This window comes from Zeus faber (assembly GCF_960531495.2).
Source record: "Zeus faber genome assembly, chromosome: 17".
NCBI classification, from domain to species: Eukaryota; Metazoa; Chordata; class Actinopteri; order Zeiformes; family Zeidae; genus Zeus; species Zeus faber.
In genome coordinates this window covers 18,165,207-18,181,307 of record NC_137204.1, presented here as the reverse complement: position 1 = coordinate 18,181,307, position 16,101 = coordinate 18,165,207, and the positions used below count along the sequence as shown (strand labels likewise).

The following is a 16,101-nucleotide window of genomic DNA, read 5'->3' as shown; positions in this document are numbered from 1 at the left end:
CCACCGTTGCAGTGCCAGAAACAAGAGGGGTCAGTACAAGGTTGTGCAACTTTTTGACTCCTTGTAAACAGACCTTGTTATACGAACAATCAGCCAGTGCCTTTTTTCCATGTCCTTTATTTATTTTCATATGGCCTCGTACAGTTGAATGGCTCCATAACATTTTCAAATGTGATAAAGTTGATCAATAACAATACATGCCTATAGCTTTTTGTGAATCCATCCACAGATTTCTATTTTGTTTTAATTGCAGGTATTTAGTTGGGGGGATGGGGAGAGTGGAAAGCTGGGCCATGGAAACAGTGTTTCTCAAAAATACCCCAAAATCATAAAAGGACCTCTGCAAGGCAAAGTAAGTTGAAGGGGAAAGCATAAGGACGCATACAGTGGGGCAAAAAAGTATTTAGTCAGCCACCAATTGTGCAAGTTCTCCCACTTAAAAAGATGAGAGGCCTGTAATTTTCATCATAGGTTCACTTCGACTATGAGAGACAGAATGGGGGGAAAGAATCCAGGAAATCACATTGTAGGATTTTTAATGAATTAATTGGTAAATTCCTCGGTAAAATAAGTATTTGGTCACCTACAAACAAGCAAGATTTCTGGCTTTCACAGACCTGCAACTTTTTCTTTAAGAGGCTCCTCTGTCCTCCACTCGTTACCTGTATTAATGGCACCTGTTTGAACTTGTTATCAGTATAAAAGACACCTGTCCACAACCTCAAACAGTCACACTCCAAACTCCACTATGGCCAAGACCAAAGAGCTGTCAAAGGACACCAGAAACAAAATTGTAGACCTGCAGCAGGCTGGGAAGACTGAATCTGCAATAGGTAAGCAACTTGTTGTGAAGAAATCAACTGTGGGAGCAATTATTAGAAAATGGAAGACATACAAGACCACTGATAATCTCCCTCGATCTGGGGCTCCATGCAAGATCTCACCCCGTGGGGTCAAAATGATCACAAGAACGGTGAGCAAACATCCCAGAACCACACGGGGGGACCTAGTGAATGACCTGCAGAGAGCTGGGACCAAAGTAACAAAGGCTACCATCAGTAACACACTACGCCGCCAGGGACTCAAATCCTGCAGTGCCAGACGTGTCCCCCTGCTTAAGCCAGTACATGTCCAGGCCCGTCTGAAGTTTGCTAGAGAGCATTTGGATGATCCAGAAGAGGATTGGGAGAATGTCATATGGTCAGATGAAACCAAAATAGAACTTTTTGGTAAAAACTCAACTTGTCGTGTTTGGAGGAGAAAGAAAGCTGAGTTGCATCCAAAGAACACCATACCTACTGTGAAGCATGGGGGTGGAAACATCATGCTTTGGGGCTGTTTTTCTGCAAAGGGACCAGGACGACTGATCCGTGTAAAGGAAAGACTGAATGGGGCCAAGTATCGTGAGATTTTGAGTGAAAACCTCCTTCCATCAGCAAGGGCATTGAAGATGAAACGTGGCTGGGTCTTTCAGCATGACCATGATCCCAAACACACTGCCCGGGCAACGAAGGAGTGGCTTCGTAAGAAGCATTTCAAGGTCCTGGAGTGGCCTAGCCAGTCTCCAGATCTCAACCCCATAGAAAATCTTTGGAGGGAGTTGAAAGTCTGTGTTGCCCAGCGACAGCCCCAAAACATCACTGCTCTAGAGGAGATCTGCATGGAGGAATGGGCCAAAATACCAGCAACAGTGTGTGAAAACCTTGTGAAGACTTACAGAAAGCGTTTGACCTCTGTCATTGCAAACAAAGGGTATATAACAAAGTATTGAGATTAACTTTTGTTATTGACCAAATACTTATTTTCCACCATAATTTGCAAATAAATTCTTTAAAAATCAGACAATGTGATTTTCTGGATTTTTTTTTCTCATTTTGTCTCTCATAGTTGAGGTATACTTATGATGAAAATAGCAGGCCTCTCTCATCTTTTTAAGTGGGAGAACTTGCACAACTGGTGGCTGACTAAATACTTTTTTGCCCCACTGTATATCCACTATAGGACTCTAATCCTACAATTTAGTTGGGATGGTTCGATTTAAGTTGGAAGAAACCTGCGATCACAATCTCCAGTTTGGGAACCTGGTTTCCCAGTGAACTACATTTTAAAAAATAGCAAAAAAGTATGTCTGCATTGTTTAATTTTAATCGGGTATTTAACTGGGAATCCCTTGAACACACACACCCATCAGCGTCTGTTTACATTCTTCAAAATCAATATTATTAATGAATATATATTGTATATTCTGTAAACCTGTTTTTTAAGCAAAAGTAGGGGCATCATTTTGTTGTTAGTTCAACCTGTTCCTCTTTTCCTGTATCTTTCACTCAGGTTGTTGTTTGTGTGTCTGCTGGCTACAGACACAGTGCTGCTGTAACTACCGACGGGGAGCTCTACACCTGGGGAGAAGGGGACTTTGGTAGACTTGGTACAGTCAGTATTTGTGAAGTTTTTGAACGAGCAGAAAATCCACATATACCATGTCCAGTAACACTCGGGGCTTCTCTCTGTCTCTCATTTGCCAGGCCACAGTGACAATCACAGTCGTCACGCCCCTACACTGGTTAAGGATATTGGCGGCGTAGGCCAGGTCGCCTGTGGCAGCTCTCACACCCTTGCTCTGTCACAAGACGGAACCATAGTGTGGTCTTTCGGAGGGGGTGACAATGGTATGTAGATCACATTATTTCCCTGATCAATGTGCTTCCCTTTGACTGGACTATATGGCAAGTTATAACAACACAAATATTGCTGTTAATTAGTTGGCGAAATTGTATATGGCAGTGTGTGAATTCTCCTATTTACACTGCAATAAGACATAATTTTCACTTTCCCCAAATCTTGAAACTGAATGGGCAGCTGCTATTTCATGCTTTAAAATTTTTCTTTTAATCGACAAAAAGGTGACTATTATAACACAAAATATTGTGATGGCTGTACCATCACACCTTCTTTACAATGAAGCCCTACCCTGCATAATAGGTGCTCTGTGTAGTAGAAATTGGGTACACCTGGAGTTCAGAACTCCTTTGTAGACCAAGAAAAAGTTGATATTATGGTGCATGAATTCAAAAGTTGATATTATGCTGCCTGATGTGTCCTAATAGGTAAACTCGGCCATGGAGACAACAACTGTCTGTACCGACCAAAGGTTATAGTAGTCCTGCAAGGAATCATCATCAGGAAAGTGTGTGCTGGCAGCCAGGCCTCTTTAGCCCTAACCTCTGCAGGCCAGGTGAGATCTTCTGGAATGAGCTGGATTTATGAGGCTAAAAGCTGAAACTGGTCATTATGGTATAAATGGCATTCAGTCAAGTGTGATATTGCTTCGGGCAGTGTTTCCCCTGTAATTCAACTAGCCAACAACTTTTTTTGCCAAATCTTTTTTATATTTATATTGACTACTTGCTGCTAGGGAGACTCAGCATCACGCTATTATGAAACAGTTCAGTCTGTGACTGTTTTTTAAAGTTACATATTCAAAAGCTAGACATTTCCACACGATTACCTAAGCGTCACAATAAAAATGCAATGCTCATTATCCCTCACACAAATCTCAATCCCAGACTGCTTGCTACGCAATCCGACCAAGGACCAAGGTGGCTGTGCCAATATGTCATCCCATGCCTGAAAGAATTTCCTTGGCAAAGACTATGAGCAGTGACGCAACATATTTCAAAACCAAAGAAAATGGATATGTTTGTAAAACCCTATCTCTGACCTCCTTTCAGGTGTTTGCGTGGGGCTGCGGGTCGTGTCTCGGCTGCGGCTCCTCTGAGACTACTTTTTTGAGGCCACGGGTCATAGAGGACCTGACCGTCACAAGGATTATTGACCTTTCCTACGGCGATGGCCACTGTCTCGCTCTGTCCCATGGTAGACACCATCCATTTGTAATGTAAAACTTTTGAGTTGCAGAAGTAGTAAAGGAGCTCATGGTCATATGATACAAAGGATAAGCGAGCATTATGTTGCTAGCCTGTCCCTAACTTGACTGAAATGTTAATGTCATTATAAGCAATTAAGAGTTTTTAATTCTGCCCTCTCTCAGAGAATGAAGTGTATGCCTGGGGGAACAATGCCATGGGCCAGTGTGGGCAGGGTCACACTTCCACACCAATTACCAAACCAAAGAAGGTGATTGGTTTAGAAGGGGTGTCTGTCTACCAAATTGCAGCTGGGACCTCCCACAGCCTGGCCTGGACTGCAGTTCCCACTGACAGGTAAAAAACCTTGAAGGAGCACGGCAGAATTTATAATGCGAAGCTGTATTTTAGTCTTGATGTTGTGGATGGATGAATAGGCTTTTCGCGGTAATCCAAACTTCACTGGTTATGGAATAGATTAATTATTTTTTATTTTCAGTTCCAAAGGAAGAAAAATGGGCCACACATATTTCAGCTCTGTATGCAATTAAACGTAATCCATGGTGTGTCTATGTCATTGTGTCACGGCCGTCCATCATGAGCAAATTCCAGCTGTTATTATTCCATCCATAATTTAGCTGCAGAAATCCTCTGTAATTCTTGGATATGGCTGTTTGATTTGTATTAGGAACAATCACTTTTTTTTCCTGTTAGGCAACTGGTGGCATGGCACCGGCCCTTCTGCGTGGATTTGGAAGAAAGCACTTTTACTTACCTGCGCACGTTCCTCGAACAGTACTATGACGGCATTGGGGAGGACTCGGTTGCGGCCCCATTCCTGTCCAAAAGGTGCCATTTCATCGTTTTACCCTAGGGGCGTCGAACATCAAGGGAGAAGTGAACGGTGCCTTGTTAAAGGGGAGCTATTAGGCTTGGGCGGTTGAGCAAAATTCCAATCGCCGATCGCTGGGGGGGAAAATACAGTGTCCCCGTTACAGAAGTGCAGGATTTATTATTTACAAGTAAATTATTTACACAAAAACGTCCAGTTTTTACTAAATTAAGTCCCATAGCAACGGAAAGCAATGGGCAGCTGTGACAACGGGAACCTGTGTCCCCACTCTCCTGAAAAGGGGGACACAGGTTTTTTTGGAAGGGGACGAAACGAGACAGTCCCTTAACTCAGTTGTGTTTAAAAATTGTGTTCCATACATGTAAGAAAAAAACCCAAATTAAATAGATCTAAAATAAAAAGACAGGCACCTGAGCTGGGAACCGGCATGTGCACACGGTGCACCGCTGTCTGGAGGAGAAATAAAAAATACTCAAATTCTCTGAGTGAGGTTTACGTTTTTCATTTTCCATTTCAAAACCCAAAAGCTGGGGGCTCTTGGTGCTGCCGAAGCTTGGGGTCAAGCTTTGGCAGCTATTGAAAAGTTTTCTTTTAAGCACAGATTGAGAGTATATCTTTCCTATTTTGTTCCACAGGGAACACCATCACTTTTTTTTCCTGGTTATGAAGCTGCTTTCCATCCACTTGTCTTTGGCCCACACTGGTGGCACTGGTGCTGCAGTGCTGGGGGCTCAGGCCAGGCCTCTCAGAAACATGCTTTTTAGGCTCATAGACTGCAATATTCCGGAGTCCATACAACAGGTAACCAAAGCCGTCTGTGTTGTGAAGCAATTATTTCAGCTGACACTCACTTAATAGTTTCATTAGATTTTCGACAGCAATGCCCAGTTTCACATTCATACATTTATCATACATACAAAACCTGCATAAAATCAAATGTACATTATTCTACCTTTTCATATTAGTCACATAAATCTCATACAAAAGTGGAAATTGTGTGTGTGTGTGTGTGTGTGTGTGTGTGTGTGTGTGTGTGTGTGTGTGTGTGTGTGTGTGTGTGTGTGTGTGTGTGTGTGTGTGTGTGTGTGTGTGTGTGTGTGTGCGTGTCTGTGCGTGTCTGTGTGTGTCTGTGTCTGTGTGTCCCCGTTTGTGTCTGTGCCCACAGGCGGTAATGAGCACCTTGTCTGTCGGGGCGTCCCTGCTGCTGCCTCCTCTGAGGGAAAGAACAGAGCTGCTTCACTCCCTCCTTCCTCAGGGCCCTGTGAGCTGGACAAACCTTTCCAAAGGACAGGTACATTTGCTCTAATTGCGGGTCCCAAACTCAAATGTCCTTGGGGCTGATAATCTTGACACAGCCAGACCGTCACCAACACAAACGGTTTGAGCCGGTATCATGTCATTAATATAAGCTTGTTTCTTCCTCACGTCAAGCGTCTACAGTTGGACATGGTACTGAATAGCCTCCAGGAGCAAAGCCACGTGGCAGCTCTCCTTGGCTACAGCTCGGCTGGTGAGCTGACTGCTCAAGGACACTCCTCAGGCTGTGCCGCCACCGAGGAGCCATCGTCCTCGCCCGGACTCCCCGAGGCCTGTGACCATCTGCCCCTGGCAAAGGTCCTGCTCACAACGCTGCTCGTCAGCATCGGCTTCTACACGGTACTGGGCATGGACAGCTTGCCTGTTTCGAATATTTCGAGGCTGGGAAATGTGAAGCCTGCCTGACATCCTGGCCGATAAAATAAAATCAAAATGTTAAAATATTAATTTTGCGTACGTTATTTTGCTAGTGCGAGAGAGAGGTTGTGCGCCGGTTGTTTGATGCTTCGTGTGCCTGACTATTTATTTATTTATATTTATATTCATTTTTATTACGTCATTCAGACTCCATTCTGCTTTTGTGTGTGCGTGTGTGTAGGAGGAGGCGCTTGGTGAGCTGGAGAAGAACAGCGACAAGCAGCAGTCAGGTCTGAGTGAGACACAGGCCGACGCTCCCTCTCACTTTCATCAGCTACTGTCCTCTCTACATAAGCACTTGTTTGCCCACTGCTCCAACTACACCATCTCTGAGGTACGCCAGAGAAATTGCCGTACAACCTACGGTGCTTCGAAAAAGCGTTCAGCCCCAACCCTTGTTTTCACCTAAAAGACTGACAGACATTCGATGGGGTTACAGTTCGGTTTCTGGGCCACTCAAGGAAATCGATTCTTCATTTGAATCCACTCCAGCGTTGCTCTTTCAGCTTGCTTTGCGTCGTTGTCCTGCTGAAAAAGCATTCCCATCACACGATGCTAACACCAGCACATTGCACGGTTGGATGGTGTTACCTGGCTGACTGTTAGATTTATGGTACACATACCACATTACCACAGTGTTCAAGCCAAAAACTTCTGCTTTAGGCTCATCAGACCACGAGACTATCTATCACAACCTTGCAGTATCACCCAAGTGATTTTTCTCATTTACTTAATGGGCAAAGGCACGTCTATTTTTCAACAAGGGCTTCTTTCTTGCCACTCTTCCGTAAAGGCCCCTTTTTGTGCAATTCTTTGGAGCTTGTTGAACCATGAGCATCAAGTTCAACCCGTGAGGAAACGTTGACACCACAATAACCTCTCTTAACAAGTGAGAGGCTCTCTAACAAGTCTAGAGGAGTGGCCTTGTCCTATTTATTTGACGTGATGTACAATGTGTTGAAGATCAGTGGTGGGGGAATCCACTTGAATATATTGACATTTTTGAATTTGAGAAAATAACACGTGGAAACTGTTTTTGGGGCTGGATACTGTATATGATGTTGTGTCTAAGTTATTAATGGACCGATACTGTTTTTCTATTTTTTTCCTCTGCTACTGGATGACTGAGGTGTGACATGTCTCCTGTGTCACTGTTCTTCAGGCTGACTGCAGTATAAGATTGCTCCAGAATCACTTAAATATGCTGCTTCCCTATGCTGGTGAAACTTTGAGGAGGTCCACGGCATTGCTGAAGGAGAGCTCCTTGGACAAGAACATTATTTGCAAGCTGCACAGTAAGCACTAAGAGCTATTTGCTCTTTGAGATTTAAATCACAGCTAAAATACACAACACTGGCCATTCATCATATTTGAGAAAGACTGCACACAGACTGCGCTTTAGTGCTGGTTCAAGCAAGCTACAAATAATCTGCTTAAATTGATTGTTTTGCAGGTCCATTTTGCTTTTTTTCCATCGTAACCCAGTGAATGACACATAAAGAAGGAAATAGAAATGCAGAAATCTTTTTTTAAAACGGAAACTGTGTTTGAGGTTTAAAGGTGGTCTTTTGTTTCTTATTCCTTCATATAATTGTCACCACCATAATCTCACTGCCCCTCCTCTCTTTTTACTTGTCCCCCCTAGTGGTGTTATACAGATCAGTGGCGGGCAGCCTGCTGAGCCAGGTGGTGCACTCGTTGCTGCTGATGCCCCTAGATGTGGGGCGACCCCTGCTCAGCCATCTGTTTACCCTCCTTGAGCAACTGAACAGCTTCAACCGGGTGTTACCTGACACAGTCTGGTTGGAGCAGCAGGAATTGGTGACATATACCAATGAAACGTGCGTAGGTCAGTGGAACTGTGACTTCTGGAACTGAGAATTCTTTTGGCATTCTCAAGCTATTGCAACCAAAACTATTGTATCGATAAAAATGGCATTCTTGACTTGTAGATACAAGTGAAGGGACAACCCCATCGATTGAACACCAGGAAGATGATAGCAGCTGGCTATGGCTTCTTGACCTGGAGCGGTCGGTTGCACTGGTGATTGGCCACTGCCTTGGTGGGATGCTGCAGGGCTCGGCTCCCTCCTCAGCAGAGAACATTTCAGAACCTTGGCTCTCAAGTGCCATCTTCAGGAACGGCCCAGAGATGGATTTTGAACAGCTGGGTAGAGTGACACATAATGCTTTTGGTCATCAATTCTATTTTAGAAATTTTCTGAAATTTTTATTTAGAATTAATGATTCAGATATATTAGTGGGAGGATCAGTTTTTCATGGCCTCTCCTATCAGTTACTTTTAAAAACAGTGATTACCAACCAAATGTATTTTCCAAGTGATATTATAAGTGAATTAGCCAATAAAAAAAAACAAAAACTAAAAAAATATCTAGACCTACCATAACCAGTCATGGGTCTTCCTAGACCTACCTGAAGCAGCCATGTGTATTATATCCTCACCTGCAGAGTCTTGCATGTTGTGGCTGACAGACATGGTGCTACTGGGGAGTAGCGACACCAGGCTTGCAAAGTTGAGACAGAGTATGGAATCTACCACCTTGCTGGATCTGGCTCTGGGCTCCTCCCAAGAACCTGCCAATGGCCTGTGGCAAAAGATGAAGGACTATGCTATCAGCAGGGGTATGTTTGTGTGGGTGTGTGCACACATTCGTAGGCCTGTGTCTGAATGGATGTCTGTAGTTTGTAAAGTTAAGTTTGTAACAACTTCTTAGCTTTATTTTTGTTGTACTGCCTATTTATGCATTAAAACTATATTGTAAAAAAATAAGGATATTGAGCACCAAAGCTTCACATCAGTATATCCTTGACAATTTCCACTTTTTCACAATTAAGGATGCAAGTTAAATTCTTATTCTCTGTGGAAATTTTTATTTGTCTGACTGCACGTTCCTCATAAAGCCGTGTTTTTTTTTTGAGAAAACAGATTGGGAGAGTGGAGGTTCTTCTGGTGACTGTCTGTCAGAGACAGTTTGTCACTGCGTCCTAGCTGTTCTTCTCAAACACATTGGTCTGCTGGAGGAGGCCTGTTGGCAGGACAGGTGAGAAACAAAAACCAAGCATTTAAATCCTGTAAATGGTGACCCTTCAAAGATATTAAGACTTCTAATGAGTGTTATATCATGTGATAGCTTGAAGGTGGGTTTTACTGTTTAATTAAGCTATAATGGTGTTTTTTTGAATGTGCTTTAGTGTTTCTAAAGTGATTACAAATCTATAACCTAACAATAGCACAATGATAATTATTTTGTCCTTTCTAGGTATGAACCCTCTGAGATGCTGAGAGGTATCTTTGAAACGGTCTATAAAATCAGAAGTATTCTGTTGGCCCACAAAGACTCTATGGGAAGCACAGCCCGTTCAAAGACGCAGACTGACACAACACAGGTATACAATTGCCATAAATACTGTAATGTGTGATGTGGGTATTAAATATGTGACAAATTGAATGGCTTGGCTGTCCAGTTTATTTATTCAAATATAATCAGAAAATCTTACATAATAATATAGTTGGGCAATATAATATGTATATAGTATAATTTTATCCCCGATGAGAAAATGGCAATGGTGAAGGGTATTAAATTCTGTATGGAGTGCGGAATTGCTATAGCTATAATTTATTTATATATATATATATATATATATATATATATATATATATATATATATATATATATATACACACACACAGTATATATAGCTTGAATACATGTTGATGCTTGCATGATAAAATATGATACAATGATCTTAAAGGTCTTTGCCTCCCTTGTCCTGCAGAGCTCTCAGGCGTCTGAAAGTGTGAACAGCCAGGACGTGGACTCCTCAGGAGGGCAGATTCAACAAGATCCTTTGCTGCTGGCAGGAGGTCATTGGGATCAGCACTCCCCCACGGATGCATCGACGTCGCCGGACGGAGACACATTTGCAGTGTACAGTGAAATGTACCTGTCAGGTAAAAAACACTATCTTTGGCTAATTTCTATCAATCGATGACGCCTTGGTAACATCTCAGGTCTGGACATTCCCAAATGGGATTTGCAATTCGATAAGCCAGATCACATATCGAGGTGGTCAGGATTGCATTGCAATTGGATGCAATTTGGATTTCATTATGTGCATCGACAGCGATCTGCGCACAATGTTGCATGATGACCTTAAAACCACACTCCAGGCCCTGGAGATGGTTGTGTAGGTGTGTGTAACTGCTCAAAATATATTTCCCCCACGTAACACTCGAGTTGAATGCTCACCTCCGCTGTGTGCTCCTCAACGTATTGATACCACGACGTAATATTTTTAACAAAAAGAACAGAAAGCCTCGTCTCGTACACAGGGCCATTTTACCTGGAAATATGCTATATATTTTGCGCAAACATGCAACTCAAACACAGATGTGGCTACGGAGTTCCCATTTGAGAGTCAAGTCTGGACGCCAGGCCTGTGTTCCAACCTGTAAAATGCCATCACGAAAATTAAGTGTAATCGAGGCCTTATTCTAGTTTCTTTTTTAGATTTTTTTTTTTTCTTGCTACAATGTACTCACATGGACAAATAACAATAAAATAACACATGTATTAACTCAACATTTGTAGTATATCTCTATATATATATATATAGCGCTCTCACATAAACCTAAGCGTTTCTCTGCTCTCTACAGAAGTACTAGAGTCTTTCATGGCCACCCGGGAGGCCATGCAGCTACAGCAAAATGTAACAGTGTATGAGTCTTTTGGCACATCCAACATACCCAACAACGTGGAAAGCCCCAGCAGCCTAGAAAGAGAGCCCCAACCAAAACAGAAGCTGGGGAGTCTGGAAGGCCTGTCTTTCCAGGATGCCTGTCGTCTGGTGGTGTCCCGCTGTCTGTTTCTCCTGTTGGGTGTTAGTCCTGCATGGGTCGAGCCCAGTCATTGGGAAAATGTACAGGTTGCCGACGTTAAAGTCAGGTAGGGTTTCCAAATGAGGTTGCCTATTCCATTTAAAATTGATGTTCATTAATTAGTTAATTTTTTTCAATGCACCTATATTCCTTTAGGAAATTCTCAGCTGAATCTCTTCCTCCATCTGAACTCAAGATAAATATTGAAAGTAGGAAACAGGCAAGTCCTGCATGGTAGAAAATTGTACATACTGCACTACACTTTGGCTCCCTGTATTAATATGTCTTTGGTCCCATACAGCAAGATCAGCCCCAAATATCTCCTGGATCTTTCAAAAGTAAAATGGGTGAGTAGTGCTGGATTTTGCTTGTGCTTAAGAGAAAATCACTTTAAAGATATTGATGGTGGATGTACATTTTAAAGAAGAAAAAAAAGACCAGAGATCAGAGATCCAGTGCAAGGTGGAGGTTAAACACAAATACCAGGAAAGAAAATTGTGGATTTAATTGCACAATGTATGTAAGGTTGGCAACATTTTCTTTGTAGTTGAGAAGAGAAGATTTCATGCATTGCATCCACATATACGAAAAGTTGAATGTACTTTTGATTGATATGCAAAATTGCATATCAATCAAAAGCAAACCAAACGTGACTGTTCTGTTGACTGTGTCTTCTCCATGCTTTGTACTGTTCAGGCCTGCCTTTGTGCTCTTTGGACATTATGAAAAACGCCTGGGACCGGCTGTGCCAGTGCATCAGCCCCACTGCCCCCATAGCTCCTAGTGGCACTGACAACTTGGACATCCTAAGCCAGCTCTCCAACTTCCTGGGAGAAGGCCTGATTCAATCTGTTCCCGCTCAGTCTCCGGGCGTTGAGACATGTCATCAGGCTGACCCCAGAGCCATTATCAAAGCCTTAGTCCATCAGCAGCAGCGGGCTGAGGTAATGACTCTTAATTAATCATCTAATTGATTATAAATACTTAATGAACCAAACTAAGAATCATACCGTTGTAGGTCTGAATACACCTTGTCGTCGTGAACCTATCCTTTAATCGAGCGCAGTTTGAACCCTGTCCTTTTGCCTTATTTTGTGACAGGTACGTCTTGAGGCCCTGCGTCAAATATCGTCCTTTCTGTCAGAGACGGAGGAGAAAAATGGAGACACCACAGCACCGACACACTTCTCTGGCCTGATGCAGTCAGTGCAGCTGCAGTTTCTCTCTGGCTGCTTTGATCTGGGAACAACCATCATCAGTTGTGAGCCTGGCGCTACCAAAATGAAGCATTACGCGGTACACTTTGTTCCTAATCTTTATTTGATTTTGACATTTTGAGATATTTCTGTTCATGTGAAAATAGTCTAATCCCTCTGTTCTTGAATCAGTCTGGCACTCAGTCTGCCGCCTTGGGCACACAAAAAGACCTCAGATCTGCAGCTCACAACCTGTACCAGCAGGTGGTGCATCTCCTCAGACAGAAGGTCTCATTGGAAAGAAAACATAAAGGTAAGAAGGTTCACGTGTTCCAAATCTCTTGAACATTTTCTTTTTACAAGCTTTTATTTCTATCCAATACACTTCCTATCATAGAGATAAGTTTCTGCACAATTTGTTCTGATTAGTTTGTGCCGTTAACCCATTTGGATCTCCCGATCACTTCTAGGTTCATGTCAGCACCTTCTCTTAGTTATTGTGTCTGCACTGAACTTCCGGTACCAACCCGCGGAGCTCATGTTGGTTATCAAGTGCGGCATCCTTGAGATCCTGTCCATGCTGGCGGACGACACCTGTGTACTGATGAACCAGAGCTTGTTTTCATCTCCCGCCCCCGTGCTACTGAAGGGGTCTATCAAACTAGCCTGTGCTCGCCTTCTCCACATATTGACACTATCGGCAAGGTGAGACCTTGTGTCATCACTGCCATGACATTGTACATGTCATTATTTTATTTTTATAAGAAGAAACCACATTTTGGTTTTTTTCCATCAAATGGCAATATGTCTTTTCCCCACAGCTTGTATGAGAAAGCACTTCCTGTGGACATGTCTATAGTTCTAATGGAAGTGATGTTCAAGCAATTGCAGAGTCTGTTGAACGCGTACCAGCAGGCAGCCGAGAGGGGGATCACCGAGGACTCACAAGATGGTGAGACAAAGTTAAAGTGACTTTACGAATCCCTCTTCATCCAGAGCCAAACAGTGGAGTTTGCGTCATAAATGAAAGTAAAGGATTCAAGATTTCGATATTCTTTATTGTCACATGCAGTCATAGCACTGTGTAGTGAAATAATAAACTCCGAAGGCTGTGCAAAACCAAAAAGGAAGAAATAAATAATAATAGTAATGTAATCTGAAGTAGGAAAAATATAGTTACAAACACATTATAAGCAATACATTATTAAAAGATATCCATAAGCAAATTATATATATATGTAATATTTAACAGAGTATGGACATTATTTTTATAATTCTGGTTATGTATGGGTACAAGGTCAATAAAGCATTAACTTCCATGTAGGGAAAGGGGTGGTGCTCCACACCAGCCGGGTGGTGGAGTCTCAGTTGGGAGACTTCCTGGTGATTCTGAGGCGTACGCTGTCACTGAGAGTGATTAAAATGAACTCTTCCGCTGAGAAGTGGATCAATCCACTTATATCCATGATCTCCAATAAAAGCTCTCTTGGTAAGTGCACATGAATGATCTCTGGCAGCTTCTGCGTACATCTCATAATTTTGAATTTATGTAGTCACGATTAGAGAAATAATTTTACATCCCTCCATGTTTTTTGTTTTATAGGATTCCCGCACTTGAAAAGCCTCCGAACCAAACTTCTCGCCTTTCATATTTTGGAAAGGGTGTTGCCTGCTTGTACTGAGCCAGTTCACATTCAACAGGTACAAGCTTAGTTTCATATAATTCAATACATGGATTGAATTTTATGTGGAGTACATTCATTTTTTTTCCATCTTCTAGATTGTTGGAAAACTCTTTCGACTCATGTCCATTTGTATGTGGGAAGAGCCGTTAGATGAAACAAATCACGAGGTGACCGATGAAAGACACAAAGAGGTAATACTGTATGTACAAACATCTTGTAAACTTGAGCTTGTGTTTTCAGTGTCTCAAGAAAGTAAATACTATACGGCATCTCAGACACATTTCACACACATTTATTCTCCTCTACATGTTTTTTTGTTTGTATTTATCAAATTACATTTCATACTTGGAAAATGATTGTCCATAATTAATTAGCTAATTAACTTTTTTAAAGTTTACATTTTTTAAGTTGAAATACAGTATACAGTGGTAGCTTGATTTACGAGTGCACTAACATACGAGTTTTCCGAGTTATGAGGCATCGTTCCATCGATTTTTTTTTTGTATTGATTTGCGAGCAAAGATGTGAGTTACGAGGAGCGAGCTTCAGTTGCCGCCACTAGTTTGCGTGGCGAGCGAATCCGGCCAGCATCCCACGTCTCACTCTTTCACTTCACGCGGTTACCTGACCATGGAAGCATCTCTTTTGTGTTTTGTGCTTGCGTTTTGTGCTTTTTGTGCAGTTACTTTTCCAAAAAAAGATTTCTAACCATGGGTCCTAAGAAAGCAAGTGCTGAGAAGAAGAAGCAGATGATGTCAATTTAATTAAAGCATGAAATCATAGAAAAATATGAGCGATTCTGTTTTATTACGTTTTTATACAATATTTGTTATTTATAAATACATTTTTCTTATTGAAAAACACGTAACAAAAAAAAATTGGGGGGGGGTTTTGGGGGCTGGAACGAATTTATGGCATTTCAATTAATTTCAATGTGGAAAATTGTTTTGCTATACGAGCAGATTGAATTACGAGCTCTGTCACGGAATTAAATAAGCATTATGTAAATAACGAATTAAACTCGTGAGTCAAAGTACCACTGTATATATTTTTTCTTATGGCACAAAGCCTACAAGCTGTTTTCAGGCCAATCTACTATCTGTTACTCTACTCATCTACTCTACTCACCTTGTCAATCATTTGGTAGTCCTGCTAATCTCTGATTATGTTGCAATTTATTTTTTTTAACGGTGGCATGTAGTATTGTATATTTAATGCCATAAACATTTCATAGTATTTCCTGCTTGTGACTTGAATTTTTCAGAGTAATCCTAGAGGTTACGAATGTATTCCTTTTGAGGATTTTTCCTTTGACCCCTTCAAACTGTTATGCTGTACTTTGGAGAGTGGGAACGTCCTCTCCCACGGCACAGGGGGTAAAGGTTATGGCCTGGCGACCAATGCAATCACCTCTGGATGTGTCATATGGAAGGTAACAACCAATGAACAGATTTTTTTTATGACGATCATTCAAATGAATGGTTTTCCTAAATTACTGTAACTCATATAAGTGCAGGATTGTCTTTCATTTCACTATTCTTTTGCGTATATTCTTACCCGATTTCTCTCCCAAATTCAGTTCAAAATTGGCAAGGAAAACAAAGGAAATGAGGGCACATGTGTTGGTGTATCACGCTGGCCCATTGCGGACTACAACCACCACACCACCACTGACATGTGGCTTTACCGCGCCTATAGTGGAAGCCTGTACCACGGAGGGGAGCATGTCCACACGCTGCCTTCATTCACACAGGGCGATACGATCACTTGCATCCTGGACATGGAGGCCCGCAATATCTCTTTTGCCAAAAATGACGCGGTCCGTCTGGGAAGGGTTTCCTTAACTTTGGAACTACAGTATATTGGA

At 42.1% G+C, this 16,101-nt stretch overlaps 1 protein-coding gene across 1 annotated transcript in view; it reads left to right on the top strand.

Annotated features, from left to right (window-relative positions):
* LOC307242985 (putative E3 ubiquitin-protein ligase HERC1) overlaps nucleotides 1-16,101 on the top strand; it is a gene marked incomplete at its 5' end in the record, with an annotated part of 47,654 nt that overhangs the window by 2,856 nt on the left and 28,697 nt on the right. Inside the window, 31 exons of the mRNA XM_080017634.1 lie at nucleotides 254-352; nucleotides 2,332-2,428; nucleotides 2,526-2,669; nucleotides 3,108-3,235; nucleotides 3,732-3,876; nucleotides 4,052-4,223; nucleotides 4,581-4,715; nucleotides 5,355-5,520; nucleotides 5,885-6,010; nucleotides 6,151-6,375; nucleotides 6,635-6,787; nucleotides 7,616-7,748; nucleotides 8,099-8,302; nucleotides 8,406-8,624; nucleotides 8,923-9,096; nucleotides 9,401-9,515; nucleotides 9,735-9,861; nucleotides 10,252-10,426; nucleotides 11,132-11,420; nucleotides 11,510-11,573; nucleotides 11,655-11,700; nucleotides 12,050-12,297; nucleotides 12,455-12,649; nucleotides 12,742-12,862; nucleotides 13,020-13,254; nucleotides 13,371-13,501; nucleotides 13,874-14,038; nucleotides 14,153-14,250; nucleotides 14,330-14,425; nucleotides 15,499-15,666; nucleotides 15,814-16,053. Coding sequence (XP_079873760.1) covers nucleotides 254-352; nucleotides 2,332-2,428; nucleotides 2,526-2,669; nucleotides 3,108-3,235; nucleotides 3,732-3,876; nucleotides 4,052-4,223; nucleotides 4,581-4,715; nucleotides 5,355-5,520; nucleotides 5,885-6,010; nucleotides 6,151-6,375; nucleotides 6,635-6,787; nucleotides 7,616-7,748; nucleotides 8,099-8,302; nucleotides 8,406-8,624; nucleotides 8,923-9,096; nucleotides 9,401-9,515; nucleotides 9,735-9,861; nucleotides 10,252-10,426; nucleotides 11,132-11,420; nucleotides 11,510-11,573; nucleotides 11,655-11,700; nucleotides 12,050-12,297; nucleotides 12,455-12,649; nucleotides 12,742-12,862; nucleotides 13,020-13,254; nucleotides 13,371-13,501; nucleotides 13,874-14,038; nucleotides 14,153-14,250; nucleotides 14,330-14,425; nucleotides 15,499-15,666; nucleotides 15,814-16,053 — 4,833 coding nt within the window. The remainder of the gene's footprint in view (nucleotides 1-253; nucleotides 353-2,331; nucleotides 2,429-2,525; nucleotides 2,670-3,107; nucleotides 3,236-3,731; nucleotides 3,877-4,051; nucleotides 4,224-4,580; nucleotides 4,716-5,354; nucleotides 5,521-5,884; nucleotides 6,011-6,150; nucleotides 6,376-6,634; nucleotides 6,788-7,615; nucleotides 7,749-8,098; nucleotides 8,303-8,405; nucleotides 8,625-8,922; nucleotides 9,097-9,400; nucleotides 9,516-9,734; nucleotides 9,862-10,251; nucleotides 10,427-11,131; nucleotides 11,421-11,509; nucleotides 11,574-11,654; nucleotides 11,701-12,049; nucleotides 12,298-12,454; nucleotides 12,650-12,741; nucleotides 12,863-13,019; nucleotides 13,255-13,370; nucleotides 13,502-13,873; nucleotides 14,039-14,152; nucleotides 14,251-14,329; nucleotides 14,426-15,498; nucleotides 15,667-15,813; nucleotides 16,054-16,101) is intronic.